A 20429-nucleotide genomic window follows, 5' to 3' on the forward strand; every position below is an offset into this window, starting at 1 on the left:
TGAGCCACCAAACAAACAAACAGGCATGCCCTGTGCATTTCCATTCACTATGCAAGTCTCAAGCGTGCAGTTGTGCAGCTGATGAGGTAAGATTAATGGAATGGCTTTGTTGGCTCTGGTCCCGCCCCCTACCGTCTCTGGATGAGGTAGTCCTCCAGGATGTCCAGGCAGCGCACCATCTGAGAGAAGATGAGCACCTTGTGTCCGCCGGCAATCAGCTTGGGCAGCAGCTTGTTGATGAGCACCAGCTTCCCCGCTGCCTGGATCATGGCCTGCAGCTGGAAGTCCCAGGCTTCCGGGCTGTGGTTCTTCCGGAAATCCTCCAGGATCTTCTCCTCCGCACCTGGGGGACACAACAAAGAATCATCACAGAGTCAGGCTCCGTGTTCCCAGCGTGTGACTGCAGCGTGCTCCCGAGACAGCCTGGACGCAGCCAGGTTTACCAGAACATGCTGCAAGAGAGCAGCCTGCTCCTAGCTATCCAAGTTCAGGACAATCCCCACGGCTTCAGTAAATGAGAGGTAAGTAAACTTGCTTGACTGTTTGCGCTACCTTTCAATTTCTCTTGATAGAAGGGATTAGGCTAGCAACTGGATAAGGAAATTGAAACCGACTTTATGTTTTGGATTAAGTAAATAATTAATAGCACTATACTGCAGCTTGGGCTACAAGCGTGGATTTACTATTCTAAAGTCAAGAAGGGCATGTATCAAAGTGAATACTTCTGCACACAAAGCTCTTCAGAAACTAAACATTAACTTTAAAACACATGATTAGAACAAGGTGGAGACATGGCGTCTGGTCTGGTGTCGGTCCCGCTACCCACCGGTTATCAGGTAGGGGTGGTTACAGCACTTGCGCAGCTCCATCATGGTGTTGATGAGGTTGGGCATGTTGTGCTGGTTGGCCCCCTTGGCCAGGAAAGTGAAGTTCTTCTCCAGGATGGCTCGGTAGTATTTCTTCTGGATGTTGGTGAGCTCCACCTCGATGATGGTCTCCTCCTTCGGGGCCAGGTTCTTCTCCACATCATCCTTCAGCCTGCGCAGCATCATGGGCTTCAGGAGGGCCTGCAGCTTCTTCACCTGGAGCAGAAAGGGGCCAGCAAACAGCGAACACACGGTGAGCAGAGAGAAAGGGGCGAGGAAATAACTAACACAGCGAGTTTCCACAGAGGGATTAGCATTGCTAGGACACGTGAACATCTAGGAGCTCGGAGAAGGGTTTAAAGTGTGTGTGTCGACTCTTACTGTAGATGAGGAGTTATCTTGTTAAGTTCAAGGTGAGAGAACTGTGAGGCAAATCTGGCTGCTCTAACCGTGCAAAATAAAATCTCTTCTACAATAAGAGTCATCGCAAAACCGGAGATAGCGCTCCACTTGGGAATTACTAAATCTGTATTTGCTTTTGTTTTGTATGCATGGAATAGCTCGGGATAAGACATGCTAGAGTTATAACGTGATTGTGATTGGCTGATTTGTAAAACGTGATTTGTAAGTGCAGGTGTAAAATCCAGGTGAAAAAGCTGCCTTAGCTCTGGAATTGCCAAGAAGGAATGAAGTTTCTTGGCCCTGGCCTCCCCTCTCTCTCACCTGTTCCTCTGTTTTGAGATCTCCAAACTCGTCCAGGAAGGTGCTTTCCGAGGGAAACTGCACGGGCTCCAGGAAGTTCAAGAGACTGAAGAGCTCCTCCACAGAGTTCTGTAGCGGGGTGCCAGTCAGCAGCACTTTATGTTCCTGCAGAGCGGAGAAATCATCTAGAACTCAACACGACAGAGACTTTTCAACTGAGCCATTGTGAAGCACGAACGCACTAACAAGAAGCACCATCTCACCCAACGAAAAAGTAAGACTAAACAGTCAAGGGTGTGAATAAGCTCCATACTGCTGAAACAGCGCTCCACATTTACTAAGCAATTCAAAAACAAACTCTTCAAATGACAACAAAGTTTAAAAGTTCCAACAATGACACCCCCTTAAAAAAAACCATGCAACAGAAAACTCAGGTAACAAGTAAAAAGTCTTTACTCCTGAAAGCCAGAAGCCTCATCAGTTTTTTTTAAAGTGCAAAGGGTTTGGGTCCTGACCAGGTTCATGAGTTTGAGCCCTTCCAGCAGCTTGCAGTTCCTGTTCTTGAGGCGGTGAGCCTCGTCGATCACCACGCAGCGCCAGTGGATCTTCTTGAGCTCCGGGCAGTCAGCCAGGATCATCTCGAAGGTGGTGATGACCCCGTGGAACTTGAACAAACCCGGGACGGGGTTAGCCTGCAGAGAAGGAGGGGCAGCAGACGTGACTCCCACCTCAACCAACCGCCTTTCAAGAGCATTCCACACGGGGTCAAACGTGCAAGCATGATCATTTAAAAATCAACCAATGCACAAGCTACAACTTCTGTCTCCTTGGCTTAGTTTCACCTAAGAAGTTACGATGGAGCGTTGAGAAGTTACGGATGAATTATATTAGTCTTACTTAAATGCTGAGGATTTTAAGAATACAAAATAATGTAGACCATGAAAACATGCTGATCTACATTCTACTGATTAGAACAGTGGTTTAAGTATTAAAAAAAAAAAAAAAAAAACAGCAAGACCTGCAGGTGAAAAGAACAACCTACTACTAAAAATTACAAGGAGGTCAAAAAACAGGTTTTAACAAAGAGTGCAAAGACGAAGCAGACGCCAGCGAGCCCAATGCCTTGACAGTGTAATACTGGCGCTGCTGCCGGGGGGTGCCGTTTGAAGCAGGGCGCTTACCTGCTCATCCTTATACAGCATCTCATACTGCTGGATCATCTGCCTGCTGATCTGGCTGCCGTGGTAGACGATGGCATTCATCTCAGTCCAGGTGCGGAACTCGCGCTCCCAGTTGGTGATGGTGGACAGGGGCGCGATGATGAGGAACGGCCCCCGGATCCCCAGCAGGAATATTTCGTAGAGGAACGTGATGGACTGGATGGTCTTCCCCAAGCCCATCTCATCCGCCAGGATGCAGTTCTTTCTGAAGAGCAAGACACTTTCGATCAAGCACATCTGAATACGTATCGGTCTGCTTTGACCAGTATGCAAGACTAGAGCACAAGCTTTGGAGATGCCATCTGGTTAAAGGGGGGTTTTACGAAGAGGAGGTGAAGCATTCCTCAGAGAATCACAGCGTTTTAACGCTACGCTACAGTCCAAATAAAAACTTTATACCAACATATTTCTGCCAGTTAATCTCAGCAAATGTTTCGTTAATGAAGTGTTATTTATTTAATCTTTTTCCTGCTTCTCTGTTACCTGTAATACTGCACAGCAGTCTTATGCAAAGTCAATGATTGGAAAGTTGAAAGCCACAATGGCGAGTGCTAGTGATCCGCCCCGCTCCTCCAGCTGCATATTCCTGTGCTGCCAGCACACCCTCCCCCCATGTGTTGCTGTACCTGTTGTACCAGTTGAACAGCAGCCAGTTCATCCCCTCCAGCTGGTACTCGCGCAGCTCATTGGCGTTCCTGTAATCCCGCGAGCGCTCCAGCTTCTGCCAGGTGTCCGCGGCCGGGCGCTCCTGTAACAAGGACGTTCCCAATGAGCTCCGCTGCAGTGCACATTCACTTGAAGCCCGTTTCATTTCTCTTCACAATGCAACACGCACACGCGTGTAACATGCTGGATGCGTACAAGGAGCAGGATATGCATCTCTTGGATAGCAAGCTCCTCCTGTATTACCAGACTGGTAAAAACACCATGCAGCCAGATAAAAAATGATAACCGGCTGGGAAAAAATACAATGCGCTAAACAAGACAAGCGTTGGGCAGTCACCATTTGGATTGGATTACAACATCGCAGATCAAAATACTGTGCCTGCAAACCAAACTAAATTTCTCTACATTTATTGGAAGTCTCTGTTTGCTGGATGAATTAATAACAAACACCATTTCCGCACAGCTACAATGTGAACTGGACTGGGTCACACGTATAGGCTCCTACCATGTGCTTTATGGCAGGGATCTTCTGGATGTCCTCAAACTCTTTGATTTTCCCAGGATCCACGTCCTCCTGTAACTCCCAGGTACTCTCTTCATAGGACAGGGAGCACCACTTCACCAAATAATGAGTAACTTCCTGGAGAGTCAAGAGCGTGCGCACACACACACACACAAACACGCACACGCACACACACAAGAATCGAGATTACCCATCCACATTAAACACAACACAAACCAGGTTTCCATGGCAGAGTCAGATGTACAGATTATATATCTCTATCTTATTAGGCAGAATATCACAATCCTATTTGTTTTGACATCTCACCTATACAGTCCATCCCATGAAAACAGTCTCACCTTTAGATCCTGGTTTAAATGAAATCCTAATGACTAAACGAAGAGCCTGCAGATTTCCACACCTACCTCCCCAGTCTCTGTATCCTTAGTGTAGGCGACTTCCAGCACTCTGTCCACTTCAATGTAGTCTGGATTGAACAGGTCCTCGTCCGGCTGCAACCAAGAGAAAGGCAACTACAGCTGTGCTCCTTTGCACTGTCTGGGGGATTGTGAAACTGCAGCCCTAGTGCTGGTGCACAGAGGTGGAGCGCCTCACTGGTTCATCACACACATGTGCATCAGGAGAAAGCATGCACAAGACATGTGCACCTCCGAATGAACACATTAAAACACCTTCAAATGTACCTGACTGAGTGTATCAATACAGAGCAGACACAAAGTTCCAAAGCTGAGAACCAAAAAACACACAGGACGAAAGCGGTTCCTCTCACCTCTGTGAAAATGTGTTTCATTTGTGCCTGTTTGTTCCTGAAGCGCTTGATTTTCTGACTGATCCTGGGGTCCTTCTCCAGCTCTTCAAGCGTGGCCCACTTACAGTGCAGGTATGAGCTGTGAACGGGACAGGCAGGCTGTTAGACACCTCGGGATGAACACTAAGACCCTTACAGTGCAGGTGGGAGCTGTGAACGGGACAGGCAGGCTGGTAGAGACCTTGGGATGAACACTAAGACCCTTACAGAGCAGATATGAGCTGTGAACGGGACAGGCAGGCCGATAGAGACCTCGGGATGAACACTAAGACCCTTACAGTGCAGGTGGGAGCTGTGAACGGGATAGGCAGGCTGACAGAGACCTCGGGATGAACACTAAGACCCTTACAGTGCAGGTGGGAACTGTGAACGGGACAGGCAGGCCGATAGAGACCTCGGGATGAACACTAAGACCCTTACAGTGCAGGTGGGAGCTGTGAACGGGACAGGCAGGCTGGTAGAGACCTCAGGATGAACACTAAGACCCTTACAGTGCAGGTGGGAGCTGTGAACGGGACAGGCAGGCTGGTAGAGACCTCGGGATGAACACTAAGACCCTTACAGTGCAGGTGGGAGCTGTGAACGGGACAGGCAGGCTGTTAGAGACCTCATTAGAGACCTCAGAGACCTCATTCCAGACCTCATTCCAGATCACTCTGCGATGCCTACATGAACACACTTACAAATTCCTGTACTTGACGTAGAACTCTTCAGCCTCCAGGATCGGCTCACCAGGAGAAGTCTGAAACAGAAACACACTTTATACCTCAGTTCTTTTCATTACCTCAGTCACCGGTACACAGCACTCAAGGAGAGAACAACAAAGCTAGAATTAGTTCCAATGAAATCTCTCAGCAATACTGTGCAGAAACATGGCTGCCTCACCTCATCCAATCAGGGCGGAGCCACAGTCATTAGAAAGAATAGTGGTGGCGTTAGGTCTGAGACAAAGTGAAAATAAAAACACTGGAAATCAAAGGGATCCACAGCAACGCCGTGCAGGTACCTGTCCGGATGCCCTTAATATAATGAGAGGCTTTCTCATGGAGCAAGCCTTACAGCTTTGGATTACCTTAAACCTTAAAGACAAACTGCGCTTGTTCGCTCTGACCTCACAAGAACAAGAACAACATCCTCTTCAGCCGTACCTCATAATTCACCCAGCGAGATGACAGGATCCTCTCAATGATGTTGGCTTCATCTTCCGGGGGCTCCTGGAATTCAAATCAAATGCAAACACGGGTTCCTCTGTGTTTAAATCAAGGTGCAGCTGCATGAACCTGTATGTAGGACCCCAAAGGCTGAGGTCCTTCCAGCATTGAGGACTATGATTCCCCTCCCTAACCCTGGCCTGGCCTGCACATACCTGAAACACTGTGCAGACCCACTGCCATCATTCCAAGCATTACAAAGCAGACTGAAGGAAGTACCCCATGGGTGTTTGTGTGTATGAGGTGTGTGTGTTCAATGAGATGTGTGTGTGTGAGGTGTGTGTGTTCAATGAGGTGTGTGTGTGTGTGCAAGGTGTGAGAGTGTGTGTGTGTGTGCGCGCGCGCGTGCGAGGTGTGTATGTGTGTGTGTGTGTATGTATGTGTGAGGTGTGTGTGTGTGCGAGGTGTGTGTGTGTATATGTGTGTGTGTGTGTGTGTGCGTGAGGTGTGTGCACGCGTGCGAGGTGTGTTTGTGTGTGTGTGTGCGTGCGTGCGAGGTGTGTGTGTATGTATGTGTGAGGTGTGTGCACACATGCGAGGTGTGTGTGTGTGTATGAGTATGTGTGCAAGGTGTGAGTGTGTGTGTGTGTGTGTGTGTTCAATGAGAGGTGTGTGCGCGCGTGCGAGGTGTGTGTATATGTGTGCGTGTGTGTATGTATGTGTGAGGTGTGTGTGTGTGTGTATATGTGTGCGTGTGTGTATGTATGTGTGAGGTGTGTGTGTATTCTCCTACCTCGGATTGCCAAGCCAGTGTGGATGAAGACAGAGCCGGTATTCTCCCTGTTCCCAGCACAGCGATCGTTTCTCCATCGTCGTCGACCACTTTGAAATCCAGATCCTCGTTATACTTCCTCCTCTTCACCTGCCGGCCCGAACGGCGCTTCTGCAAACAGAAAGCTGCTGCAGTGCTGTGCGTACGTTTGTTTGTAACATGTGCACTTGGCTTTGTAGGACATCTGCATGCCGTGTTATTTATTTAAACTTCCGCAGCCTCAAGTCTCACCTGCCCGTCTGTGGAATCAGTGGTCTCCTCTGCACTTGGGACGTGGGCAGCCAGAGAAATGTTCTCGTCAGAATCCAAGGAGTCCACAGGGGTCTCGCTTTTCCTCTTCCCCTTCTTCTTCTTCTCCATGGGAGTTTGGCCTTGATCTTTACTGAAGAAAAAACAGAAATTACCCTCATCATAGTCAATCTGCTAGACTGGAATACAGGACTACTAACAGCATCCCTGCTACAAAATCTCATCTACATTCAATCTGATAGACTGGAATACAGGACTACTGACAGCATCCCTGCTACAGAATCACATCTACATTCAATCTGATAGAATGGAATACAGGACTACTGACAGCATCCCTGCTACAGAATCACATCTACACTCAATCTGATAGACTGGAATACAGGACTACTGACAGCATCCCTGCTACAGAATCACATCTACATTCAATCTGATAGACTGGAATACAGGACTACTGACAGCATCCCTGCTACAGAATCACATCTACATTCAATCTGATAGACTGGAATACAGGACTACTGACAGCATCCCTGCTACAGAATCACATCTACACTCAATCTGCTAGACTGGAATACAGAACTACCAACAGCATCCCTGCTACAGAATCACATCTACATTCAATCTGATAGACTGGAATACAGGACTACTGACTGCATCCCTGCTACAGAATCACATCTACATTCAATCTGCTAGACTGGAATACAGGACTACTGACTGCATCCCTGCTACAGAATCACATCTACATTCAATCTGATAGACTGGAATACAGGACTACTGACAGCATCCCTGCTACAGAATCACATCTACATTCAATCTGATAGACTGGAATACAGGACTACTGACAGCATCCCTGCTACAGAATCACATCTACATTCAATCTGATAGACTGGAATACAGGACTACCAACAGCATCCCTGCTACAGAATCACATCTACATTCAATCTGATAGACTGGAATACAGGACTACTAACAGCATCCCTGCTACAGAATCACATCTATTTTAAAACCTTTCTGTATTCCCATCTTCCTGCTCAACTTGAAACTCCGCTCAGCTCTAGAATGTACTGGAAACTCAGCTCAGCTCTAGAATGTACTGGAAACTCAGCTCAGCTCTAGAATGTACTGGAAACTCCGCTCAGCTCTAGAATGTACTGGAAACTCCGCTCAGCTCTAGAATGTACTGGAAACTCTGCTCAGCTCTAGAATGTATTTCTGCAGCATTGTGTGAAGTGTGACGATTCCAGTGCGACTAACGGAAGGATCGTTTCAGCTCTAATGCAGCACCACTCCTCTCACACCCCGGGAGGCTGCTAGTTTCTTCGTGTCAGTTATGTGAAGTATGTTTTGCTTGCAGAGTATACACAAGCACTTCATTAGCTGCTAAAATGTTTTTTTTATAAAATAAAAAAGCATGTACTTAAAGTCCCTCACCTCTGGAGAACTCTGTAATCATTTAGTAAAAGAAAATGATTATTTAATAGACAATAGGAGTTGAAAAAGAAAATCATGGAGTAGCCCACACACAATTAAAATCATGAAGAAAAAAAGAGTAATTGTATAACTCCATAGGGCATCTAGACTAAATTACACATCTCCAAATTATCTCTGGATCGCTGACACCAACACACCAGCATCGGAGTTAATTATTAGTGCTATTCATTTACTAGCAGGAGCTGGAACCACAACACCAGGAATTATTATTATTAATTATTACTAATTAGTCACTTAGCACACGCTTTCATCCAAAGTGACTCACAGAGACTAGGGGGTGAACTATGCATTAACAATTGCTGCTGCAGAGTCTCTTACACGAGGACCTCGTTTGTTTTACAGCTCATCCGAAGGACGGAGCACAAGGAGGTTCAGTGACTTGCTCAGGGTCCCACACAGTGAGTCTGAGCGAGGAATTGAACTGGGGGCCTCCCAGTATCAAGCCCTTTTCTTTACCCACTGGACCACCGAGCCTACACTGTAAAATGATTTAAAACTCATTTCCCACGATCGGGTCCCTCCTCTACACAGTATCACTGCACAGACTGTGCTTCAAGAACTAGCATTCAGCCTCTTCCTCTATTTCACTGGAAGTGATGGCTCGCACTCATGAGAGTATGGAGTCCGGGCTTGCTGGCTCTCTGCATGTGCTCGTGGGCACGGCTGGAGAGTATGGAGTCCGGGCTTGCTGGCTCTCTGCATGTGCTTGTGGGCACGGCTGGAGAGTATGGAGTCCGGGCTTGCTGGCTCTCTGCATGTGCTTGTGGGCACGGCTGGAGAGTATGGAGTCCGGGCTTGCTGGCTCTCTGCATGTGCTTGTGGGCACGGCTGGAGAGTATGGAGTCCGGGCTTGCTGGCTCACTGCATGTGCTTGTGGGCACGGCTGGAGAGTATGGAGTCCGGGCTTGCTGGCTCACTGCATGTGCTCGTGGGCACGGCCGGAGCTGCTCCCTGCTGCACCTACCTGGGTTTCCGGCCCCTGGTCTTTGGGCTTGTGGCCGTTCTCTTCTCCTTGGGGGCCTTCGTCTCCCGCGGTTTCCTCGTCTTCTTGGGTTCTTTCTGCTGCTTCAGTTCCTTGCCCTTTTTCGCCTCCTTGGGCTGCTTGTCTTTTTTCGGTTCCTTCCCTTCTTCTTTCGGCTCCCTCTTTTTCTTTGGTTTGGGTTCTTTCTGGCTCGTCCCCTTCGCTGCTGCCCCCCCACCCGGCTCCTCCATCTCTTTTTTCTTTCGTTTCTTCTTCACCCTGCTGCCTCCCCCGTCGTCCTCGATGCCGTTCACGGGGGGAGCGGGGTCCTGACCCAGGCCCGGCCTGGCATGCACCATGCAGTGATTGGACAGTCCTGAGGCCCTGGGCTGCTCTTGCAGGCTGGTCTGGCTGCAGGGGAAGGGGGATTGTGCGCTTGGGTCATCAGCAGTTGAGACGGCTGCTGCTGCTGGAGTGTGCTTTAATACCTTGGAGGAGGCCATCTGGAAAGAGGGGACAAAGACGGAGCTGTGAAAACACAGAAATACATAAGAGTGCCACGTACGGTAGAGGTGCTTTCATTGACCTTGTTTAAATCATTTCAGTTAACATGTGAAATCTCACCGAGGTCAGTATCTGATTATCTTAATGAAACTTGCTGTGGGTCCATAGCATTAACAAAGCAAACAGAATTGCAGGTCTCAAATCACCCACAATCTCCAAGGCCCAGAACAGCCCTGTATTACTGTACATGATCTCCAAGATACAGAACAGCCCTGTATTACTGTACATGATCTCCAAGATACAGAACAGCCCTGTATTACTGTAGCCAGTTTACTGTAGTCCCAAACTGATCAACCAGCCCCTTGGATGCAGTGCAGGACATTTACTTTGAAAACGAACTCCTCAGCATCCAGCCTCTCGTTTTCAAGTGGGTCTGAGTGATCACAGCAAGGAGCATTTGACCAGACCAGCTTCATAAGGACACACATGCTGGTCACCAAACATGAACCGGAACACGCACACTGGCGCACACACACGCGCACACACACACACACACACTCCTGTTTCCGTGACATACTGCAGTATTTACACTGCAAGCACTACAGGGGACTGGAATCAATTCAGGACTCGTTTCAAATCAATAGGCTTGAATTCAACAGCTGTAACTAGGTCAATGTTCCCACCTTCGGCTTGCTTAGCTGCTTAGATTAAACATGTTTAAAAGAAAAAAATGTAACAACTACGTCTCCCAGAATACAAGGGCTTCAGTTACTAGGAAACTGTACACAAGAAAAACCAACCCAACACACATTATCCAATCTCTGGCTAGCTCTGCTGTCTTTGCAGACAGTAAGAATAAGAGCATTCAGAAGCTACGCAGGCTGAAGCGTGAACACAGAGTAGTCCAGATCCAACGGGAACCATCGCCAGAGACAACCACTAAAAAAAGGGGGTTCCTGTATATAAAACAAAGGGTTTTATAACTTCATATGTTTATTTTTTTATTTATCTGTATGGCTTCAGATTGAAGTTTTAACATGTTCACCGAGTGTAAGCATTTAATGTTAAAATATAAGAAACGTCATTCATTTGCAGTCAGTGTGATACCTCTGAAAAATGCGCTGAGCCGATAAAGAGCCTTGTAGAACACACGCGTGGCAGTTCAGGAGTTCAGGAGTTCAGGAGTAACACTGCAGTTAAAATGGAAGGCTCTTTTTAAATGCCTACATCATTACCATCAAAGATTGTACCGTACTTATCGAGATTACTCATGACTTCAAGGGAATGTTGCGTTTTACCCCCTGAAAATACATTTTACTCTCCGAGTGTTAAAATTAGAGGGTAAGTTACTCCCAGACCCCAAACCTTATCTGGAGCGCGGAGGGGAACTGCAGCCTGATATTCAATCCCCTTTAACAGGTTTTATTTTCACATCCAGAGTATATAAACATCTGCCATGCCGATAGGATACTGTACTGTATCCTATCTGCAGGTCATTGTGCTTCGGAGAAGAATGTGTGATAATGACCCGATCAGAATGATGAACTGGAGTCTGCTGATGGTTAACTGCAAATATATATACTGTATATATATAACTATTTGAGGGGATGGAGGGTCTAGCTGGCTAATGTGAACAGGGCTTAAATCCGATTATTTTTATTCATGATTCAGTCTGGGGAAATGGTTAATTTAATTTGTAGACTCTTTTTTCCCTCTTGGCAAGAACATTTATTGGGATCCATTTATTTTAAAACGATATGTGTACAAATCCCAGAGTGCATTCTGTTTATAGCCAACACCAAGTCCATTCATAAATCCAGACCCAAGGAGCTCTAAACCAGGGGGACAGAACGCTTCAGAATGAATGAGCAAGCTGTTGAGATTTGCCCTCTTATACAGCAGGTACCACACAGATAAGAACTGGATGCATTCAAGCACTTGATGTGGCTTTCTGTCATTCGCTGTACAAATTCCTCTGGTTAATTAGGTGACCTCGTTAGAGCTGCAGAAACCACTAATTAAATACTGTAATCAAAGCAAGATTATGACGAAGACAGAGAGAACAGCCCGGATTAGGCTCTTTTTAGCTGAACACGTCTTTTTAAACTAACTACACGTTAACAATCGGTTTCTTCAGCGGCCACGTTTCACTCCGTTTCAGTGAACCTGGATTTTATCCTACACTTGTTTTACACCTTGAAGGAACAATATGATTCTTCAATGCGTAAAAGGCACTTTTCTGTTGCATGGCTGTTTTATCAGATCAGTAAATCTGTTTAAAAGTTTAACCTGAGCTGTGGAGAAGCCTGAGCTGTGGAGAACTTGTTACAATGTTGAAAAAGATTTTAGATCCCCACTGTTTCGCTCAAGCGAATAGACCACCCAATCATGCCCAGCAGAAACAGCAGCAAGTAACAGCTTACATGCACACAGCGACCCTGTACCGCAGAGTGGGTTACTGTTTGTTCAGTCTTTAAATTAGTAAATCAATATTTTTTTTCTTCTTATTTTAGCACAAAGCAGTGCAGCTTCGTCACTGTAGCACACGCTTTGGTGAATCTGTCCCTTACCCTCTGCCAGGCAGTGCTTTGCATCCAAGAAGGACGTACTGTACTGAGCGTGCAAGAACAGCCCACACTGCTGAACCACAAACAGAAACACAGGCAGCAGCTGCAAGTGAAAACACACACGTCCCAGTCACGATCCCCTGTGGAAAAAGAGAAGCTCACTTCTCATCATCAAACCCTGTTCAGCTCTAGAGCACCAGCCTGGTCCCCTCCGCTTCAGCACAGTAGGGTTGTCAGTTAACCCTCCAAATAGCAAGTATTCGAAAAAAAACATAGATGCTTGTACCGCCCACAGTACCCCCCTCCCACCAACGTGATTATTTTAATACCATTGCTGGTCATTAAAAGCTGGTGCACAACAATGGAATGCGAGGGCTGTTTCACACAGCTTTGCGCGCGGTGCTGTAGGAGTACCGGCATAAGCACGTTTAATCAGCTGTGGGCAGCGCGGATTGTATTTACATGGACTAGATGTGGTCAAGCAGGAAACGCAGACCGGTTTGAAAAACACATCAGTATTATTCCCAGGTTTAAACAGCTCCTTTTGAAACTCCAAAGAAGCGCAAACTATATACACTCAGCTTCCTTCAATGTGCACAATGCAGTGCCATGTTGTTTGCCATGAACACAAGTTTGTCGACCTGCTCTGGGTTTAATGTGTGCGGAGATAAGAGCCACCAGTACGGGATGAATGGAAACAGAGCCACAGTGTCTTAGCTGGTGACGCTATTACAGAACAGGGATTGGACAAGGAAACGAAATAAAAAATATGAGGCAAAAAAAAAATGAAAGCGCTCCCCTAGATACACCCAGCCATCCTTTAACCAGATCACTTCTGGATGCTGACGACAGCTCAATCCCAACCCTCTCCCACGCCCCTCACGGTCTCTGCATTTCATTCTGCTCAACTCCCATCTGCAGCTGAAGCGTTTCCACCTGCTCCCAACACTGAAGCAGGCAGGCGCGTTCACAGCCAGTGCTTTGATTGATTGTGCTCCTCACAGAGAAGACCCTTCCCACAATGCACAGCTCTGCAGGTGTCCGACTCGACTGATCCATGGAAATGATAACGAGGCTAGACTGCCATGCAGGACTCATCATGTTTAACTCCTTCAACTCTGCAGAGCTGTATGTTGGGCTAGGAAAGATGACTTCACTCAAATCTGCAGACCACATGGAGACTAGATCACCTCTCAAAAATGCAGATCAGCAAACACAATGTGTGTCTACAGCGCTGATCTATTCCCTGTTGAATTAGTCATTTCTACCATTTAGGTAGTCTTTCTGTTAAGTCACATAGTGTCAAAAGAGTCACAATGCACCCAATAAGCCAGTCAGGTAAAAGGCACCCGTACCAAGCTCTCGAACAATAGTAAAAGGGAACGCTACAAACCTGCTTTCCTTTCTTCTGAACTTTCATGATTTCTCTTTTTGATCTGGCAAATCTTCACATCTAGAAAACAAAAACATAACTTTTTTTTTTTTTCATGGCTCTTTTCTGTCTTTAAGTGTAACAGCATGATCAGCTCGATCAGCTCTGGTGGTCTTCTGGTCACACTGATAAAACATTAGTGAGTGTAATCAGGCTGCAATGCAACACATTTAACAAGGTCTGCCAAGGCCCCCCAGTCCAGCATCGCCCTGCATTCCCCTTTCACAGTATCTGCATTCTCATAATGAAGACCCTACACCCACTCGCACATGCTGGCAGCCACAGTATACATCAACCAGGCCCCCAACACATTGAGCATGCAGTGTTTATATACCCTGCATGCATGAAGTCACTCCCTTTAACACTGTGACTGCGGGAGCGACGCCCACAATCAAACCTGAGCTGAGGAATCACACAACACAGCTGTGTGCCGAGTACAACGGCAATATCTCAAAGCACAGGTCTGTGTGCCGAGTACAACGGCAATATCTCAAAGCACAGGTCTTCATCACGAGGAAACCCAGTCACATGACCCCCAACATGACAGCCGTCTTGAGCCGTCAGCCTCATGTGACGCGACGGCAGGTCGGCTGTGGTTTCCTCCCACGGGGTCGAGGGTCACGTCATCACCAGCTTCCTTACCTGCTTATTATTAATCATGGAGTTGTTTGTTTGTTTACATGTTGTTCTCAGCGTAAATGAAGGACACGGTTGTGAGCACAGTGGAAACATGACAGACGTTATGTGACGTGTTATTTATTAAACACACCACCTCCCAGACTAATAGAAGAACAGAGTCCACCAACGGAGAAGAGAGACTCACAGTGTCATCTCCAGGCAGATGGAGATTTGAACTCCAGGCAGCGGGGTGCCCAGAGGGTCCTTGGTGATGCCAATAATACCTGGGAGAGAAACTGTAACCTCGAGATATCCTGTGGATTGCTGAACCAGATCCCGGCTACACACTGCAGCACAGAGGCCATGACAACGCTAATGGATCTGATTAGGGAGGGGGCTACGACAGAATGAAGGCTGCTGCAAGGGGATGAGCACAGAACATTTGAAATGCTTTGATTACAAGGAGAATGGAGCAGACAGCAGAGCACAGCAGAGAGTGTCCCCCCCCCCCATAGAAATGAGGCTCCTGGAGTGAAATACATAAAACTGAGCAGTCCCACCCCCATCCTCTCCATTACAGGAATTACAATGTAGGTTTGAGTAATTTAATAAACAAGGACGAGCACCTCTCCTGATTGGTTGCCTTGTTTTGGATTTGCAGAACACAACATCTGTGCAGCAGAAGACCCCGAGGGCAGCCTTCTAGAAGTCGAGTTAAAAACAGGTTCTTAGGCCTAATTGTTTTCCACAACCAGACCCTGTTGCTTTGCATGCAAACATATTCTCTGTGCTGCATGGAGAGTTTCTCAAGTCCTTTCCCTAAGTGTGTGACACTGTGTGCTGCATGGAGAGTTTCTCAAGTCCTTTCCCTAAGTGTGTGACACTGTGTGCTGCATGGAGAGTTTCTCAAGTCCTTTCCCTAAGTGTGTGACACTGTGTGCTGCATGGAGAGTTTCTCAAGTCCTTTCCCTAAGTGTGTGACACTGTGTGCTGCATGGAGAGTTTCTCAAGTCCTTTCCCTAAGTGTGTGACACTGTGTGCTGCATGGAGAGTTTCTCAAGTCCTTTCCCTAAGTGTGTGACACTGTGTGCTGCATGGAGAGTTTCTCAAGTCCTTTCCCTACAGTAAGTGTGTGCCGGTGCAGTGCCGACTCCTCCATCAGAGGTCTGTGCAGCTCTGCCCCGTGCTAGTGCTGCCCTCTGCTGTTACTGCTGTGCAACTAGACCCACAGTACTATTCTTCTATCCATGTCTTAATAGGAGACACCTGCTCAGATCCAGCCAGCGTTCATCAAGATGTGTCTGTTTGAAAGCACGGAACTACTGGACTGTTCATATGTCACTGCAAGCTATCTGTGTTTCAACACTGGAGCTCTGAATACAGGTCTAAGAAAGATGCCTCCACCCAGAATCACAGACCAGTAAAACAATCAATGTACTAAATACACATCTTCATGCATGTTTCAGTCTAGGATACTGAAGCTAGTGAATTAGTTATCTTTGTCTGCTTAAAAACAGAATTTATAATGCCCAATATTTCTGCTCGAATGCTGCGGGTCTCTCAAGTTTTATTCTGGGCAGGAAGAATGAAAAACAATTAGTGCTGTAGCATAATACGCATCAGGGTGAGCGCTTTTTTTTCTTTTTTTAAATCGGATTTATTTGATTTAAATCAGATTTATTTATTTATTTAGAAAAATCCCCCTCTCTCACCCCAGCCATTCTTCTCTTTTACTTTTCTTTCTTTGATTTACTCTTTCTGCGTCAGTCCAAACACACGTAGTTGTTACTTAGGACTGCTTTGCTTTTTACAGTGTGTTCAATTGTTGAAGTTTCTGATTGCACCTCTAAATAAACCTGCAGGTTTCAGCGCGTCTAACACAGAGCTCAGTTCATGTCTATTTGGGACCCCATTGAACGGTCATCAGAATCGCTTCGGTGAATATGTTAATGATGGGGCAGGCGCTCTATAACGGGGCAAGACGTGTCTTCAGAACACCACGTCAGTGCAGGATTTTATTTTTACATCTTCACTCCATTGATGCGTCACAGAATCAGGGGCAAGCTCCAGAGTGTATAGTTAATAATGCAGAATACAGCCCCAAGAGTTTTAGTTTATAGAAAGTAAGAGTTTAAGATTTTTGTGTTAATAAAAAAAGTATGTTTTAACAATTTTCTTGAGAAACTATAAGATAGGTAGTAAATGAAACAATATTTAAAAAAAAAAAAAAAAAAAATTATTATATATATATATATATATATATCTATATATATAATCTCAAGTGATTTCAATCATGATTTAAATCAACTTGATTTAAACCAACCCTGCTACGCATTTTGCTTTCCTGTGTGGCAGTGCAGCGAGGTCTTTCTCAGTACTATTATCGTGACGTTGCAGCAGGACGATGGCATCTTCAAGATGAAACCTGTGCATATGCGTGCACTGTACAGACTTGTCAATCTCCCTGCTAGAACCCCACAGCACTGGAAGACGTATTAAGACATGCAGCACACGCGAGGGGCAGCAGACAGCCAGTCCGTGCACAGTCACGACAAATGCATGCTCTTCCGCCACCACTTTGATAAGCCTTAAGAGGGAGAACAAACCAGAAAGAAATCCAAGTTTGCAGTCTGAGCCTCTATGAAGCGCTGCAGCCCTGGCTCTCATCTGGGTACAGTACAGCATGTCTGCCTGGAGTCACGGCTTCACTGTGTATATACACACTCACACACACACACACACACTCACACACACTGACACACTCGCACACACTGACACACACACCTCTGAAGACTCGGTATTTCATCTCCAGTAGCTGCACCTACTGTACTTTGCATTCCAGGCTTTGGCTCCATCCCAGGAAAGTTATCCATGGCTTCTACTTTCTTCCCTCCAAACCTGCTGCTCTTTGAAAGAGATTTCATCTGTAACACGACCGCTTGTGTCAATAGCACAAGAGTCCCTATCTGGTAATGAAGCAGGCACCCAGACAATGCACAGCAGTTTGAGCCACCCCTGGTTTAAATACTTAGTCAATGCTACATAGCTGTACATTATATCTAGCTAACTGCAAGAACCGGAAATGTCACTAACTGCTATGCAATGGGATTCTTATCAATGTAAACGCTATTAAGGGTTTCATAAAATCAGAAAGAATTTTGGCAAAGACGGTTATTTTATAATTTTGCTCTGTGTCGGTTCTACTGCACAGAGTTTTCAGAGACAATTCTGTCTCTCAGTTTTGCATTATCGTCCGACTCACACAGATCTGGGAGTCACGTACTGTACTCCATCTAATGAAAACGTGGGGTAAAGATTCATGCATTTTCCTAAGAGATGACCATGGGCTGTCCTGCCACACATTCATGAAAAAGTCATTTTGTTAGCAAAACAAGCCATCACAACATCCCAATTGCATGACAATCTGAGTGTTGCTGCTGTATAATGTCCTGCCGGACTTTGGCCATGCTTAACACAGAGTTCAAACTCCCTACACCTTCGTGATGAGGAGCGCTTGTTGCAGAGAGCGTTTATAACAAGTGCATTGCTCTGAGAAGCTTGAACTGGGTTAGGGTGCAACGCATTACCACAGAGATGGAAATAAGCACTGCTGGGAGAGTCTGATCCACTCCAGGTTTTACTGGAAGCGTAATGCACCAGAGTGTATAGTTAATAAGCTTCAGTGTGCTAAGCTCACAGAGAAACCTGGAACGGATTAAAACTGCTACAGGATGTGCAGTAAGAGACTCATTCCCACCCCTGTTCCTATAAGGTTTTATAAGAGAGGATGTACAGTGCACTGTGACTCTGAGTGGAGGCCACATGTTCCCATCCTAGCAATCAAAGTATCGTGCTGGAAGCTCACTTATTTGTTGCTGCCACTGGATTTAGCAAGCTGTTTTATTGAGTCTGCAGGGTTTTGGGTCCTCGTTGTGAAACCAGTCCACCTTTGCATTTAAATCAAGGATCACACAGCGGCTGGCATGCGGGGGAACGCCAGGAGAGCAACACTGCTGCCCACTGCATCTGGTTAGCAAGCTGCTGTGGGTTAGCAAGCTCCCTGAGGGGTCCTGGACCAGGGGGGGTCTCCCCACAGATCACCCATGTATGGACTCCACACAGCAGGGATGGCAATAACACTCCCACTGTGTAGCAGTCTGATCCATTCCTGGTTTTTGCTACGAGTTTAATAATAAGACACACCTGAGCTTGTTACCTGTACACTGTGTCTAATCAAGCTTGTTATAAAACCTGGAATGGATGAAACTGCAATGCAATAGGAGTCTTACTGGCATCCTTGAAACAGGTAAGGCAGGTAGATACATGAAGAACCCCCAAAAATGCATTTCTTCAAAGCAAAGTGGAATTTATCAAGAGGCATATCATGTTACCCAAACTGCTGAAGTATGAACAGTGGGCAACAGCGAAAAAAATGCAGGACTTTAACTTTTACTTAAAAAAGAAGAAAAAAAAAGTGATAATGTTATAAGCGGTACACCCGGCGAGTTTGGAGCAGTCTTTGTCATTCATTAAACCCATACTTGTGCTTGTCTGTTCTGCATGGGAACTGGAAGCACAGCCTCACCTGGATGGACCACCTCCTGTGCTTTGTACAATAAAAAAAAGTAGCATTTACACATTCGAATGTGTACATCTTCTAATACAGCACAAACAGAAAGCATTTTACTAACATCCCCTGCACCCGCGATCTGCGCGTCAAGGAATGTGCCATCGCATTGATCTCGAATCCCGGTCGCTGCTACACGTGTAGAAGAACACCCCCTTAAACTTAATACTGGGGCATCAGCACTAACCCCAATACCTCAGCAGCACCTCGCCGTCAAGCTGCGCCTCCTAACACAGCGCCAACACCCCCTCCCCGCTTCACACAACGTTTATATTCCCAAGGACACAACAAAAACGCCATGACAGTTTCTAAGAAAAAAATGCATTAAAAATCATTGCCCCACTAAAAAAAAAACATGTAAAAAATCCCAGTGCAATTTCTAACCCAGTATAAGGGCTAAGAAGCTCCGAGTTCATTCACGGGAGATGCACCGACTTTGTAAATGGACTATTACACACCGGACATGAAGGAAAAACCACAGGAAAACGCAATACAAATAAAAGTTAAGAGAAGTACTTACCTAAAATGGCTACTGCAGCAGCCAAAATACAAACAGCTATTATTTGGTGAAGTTTAGCACAGGCAGTCTGAAAGAACACCCTAACGTTAATTAGCCCCGGTTTTTCCTTCTTCCTATTGGCTGTTCGGCACCACTGATAGGCTGGTGTGCGAGGCTATTGGGCAGACAGCTGTCAAACAAGGAGTGCCCGTTTTTAGGTTTGTCTGAGCCGTGCTCAATGCAAGCTCCATTGTGCGCTGTTTTGCATTGATGTGATCTATTTTGTGATTGGCTGACTTTAGCAAAATGCAGACCCAAAAACTCTATGAAATACCTGACATTTGTGCGTGTAAGCGTTGAGATTGCGGTTCCGAGGTGTAACGGTCTGCGTCTGCCTGCTTTTCGCATCCCGGGAAGCCTGGCTTCGGGAATTCTCTTTCTCTGCATCCACCAATCATAATGCCTTTTACTTGTTCATTAAAGCGTTGGAGGAAAAAAAAAAAAAAAAAAAAAAAACCGAACGTTTGCATTCCACGTCTTTGCTCATGTTTCGTTTCCCGGATGTTAAATTTCCTGTTTTAAACACAAATGTCGGAGGCTGGAATGTGTGTTGGTTGGTTTCTGCAATGGAAATGTGCGCTGTTGAGTGAAGCAGTACACTGTGCTGTGCAACTGCTGGTGTCTGTACAAAGTTTGATTGTGCACTCAGACCTACA

The 20429-nt window shown here is 46.2% G+C and overlaps 1 protein-coding gene across 3 annotated transcripts in view; it reads right to left on the reverse strand.

Annotated features, from left to right (window-relative positions):
• Positions 1–20188, reverse strand: part of LOC117434214 (chromodomain-helicase-DNA-binding protein 6-like) — a 41848-nt gene extending 21660 nt beyond the window's left edge. Inside the window, exons 1-16 of one of the 3 annotated variants that reach the window (XM_034905978.2) lie at positions 19735–20188; positions 13931–13990; positions 9470–9969; positions 7000–7150; positions 6730–6879; positions 5934–5999; positions 5469–5527; positions 4747–4864; positions 4382–4468; positions 3960–4094; positions 3415–3536; positions 2750–2993; positions 2084–2260; positions 1590–1733; positions 827–1082; positions 133–343 (exon numbers count right to left, since the gene is read on the reverse strand). In XM_034905978.2, coding sequence (XP_034761869.2) covers positions 133–343; positions 827–1082; positions 1590–1733; positions 2084–2260; positions 2750–2993; positions 3415–3536; positions 3960–4094; positions 4382–4468; positions 4747–4864; positions 5469–5527; positions 5934–5999; positions 6730–6879; positions 7000–7150; positions 9470–9969; positions 13931–13957 — 2447 coding nt within the window. In that variant the 5' untranslated portion in view covers positions 13958–13990; positions 19735–20188. The remainder of the gene's footprint in view (positions 1–132; positions 344–826; positions 1083–1589; positions 1734–2083; positions 2261–2749; positions 2994–3414; positions 3537–3959; positions 4095–4381; positions 4469–4746; positions 4865–5468; positions 5528–5933; positions 6000–6729; positions 6880–6999; positions 7151–9469; positions 9970–13930; positions 13991–19734) is intronic. The other 2 variants (XM_059004398.1, XM_059004399.1) reach the window with 2 other exon arrangements.
• Positions 20189–20429: the final 241 nt, after the last annotated feature.

The sequence above is a fragment of the Acipenser ruthenus genome, chromosome 29, assembly GCF_902713425.1.
Source record: "Acipenser ruthenus chromosome 29, fAciRut3.2 maternal haplotype, whole genome shotgun sequence".
Classification (NCBI taxonomy): Eukaryota; Metazoa; Chordata; class Actinopteri; order Acipenseriformes; family Acipenseridae; genus Acipenser; species Acipenser ruthenus.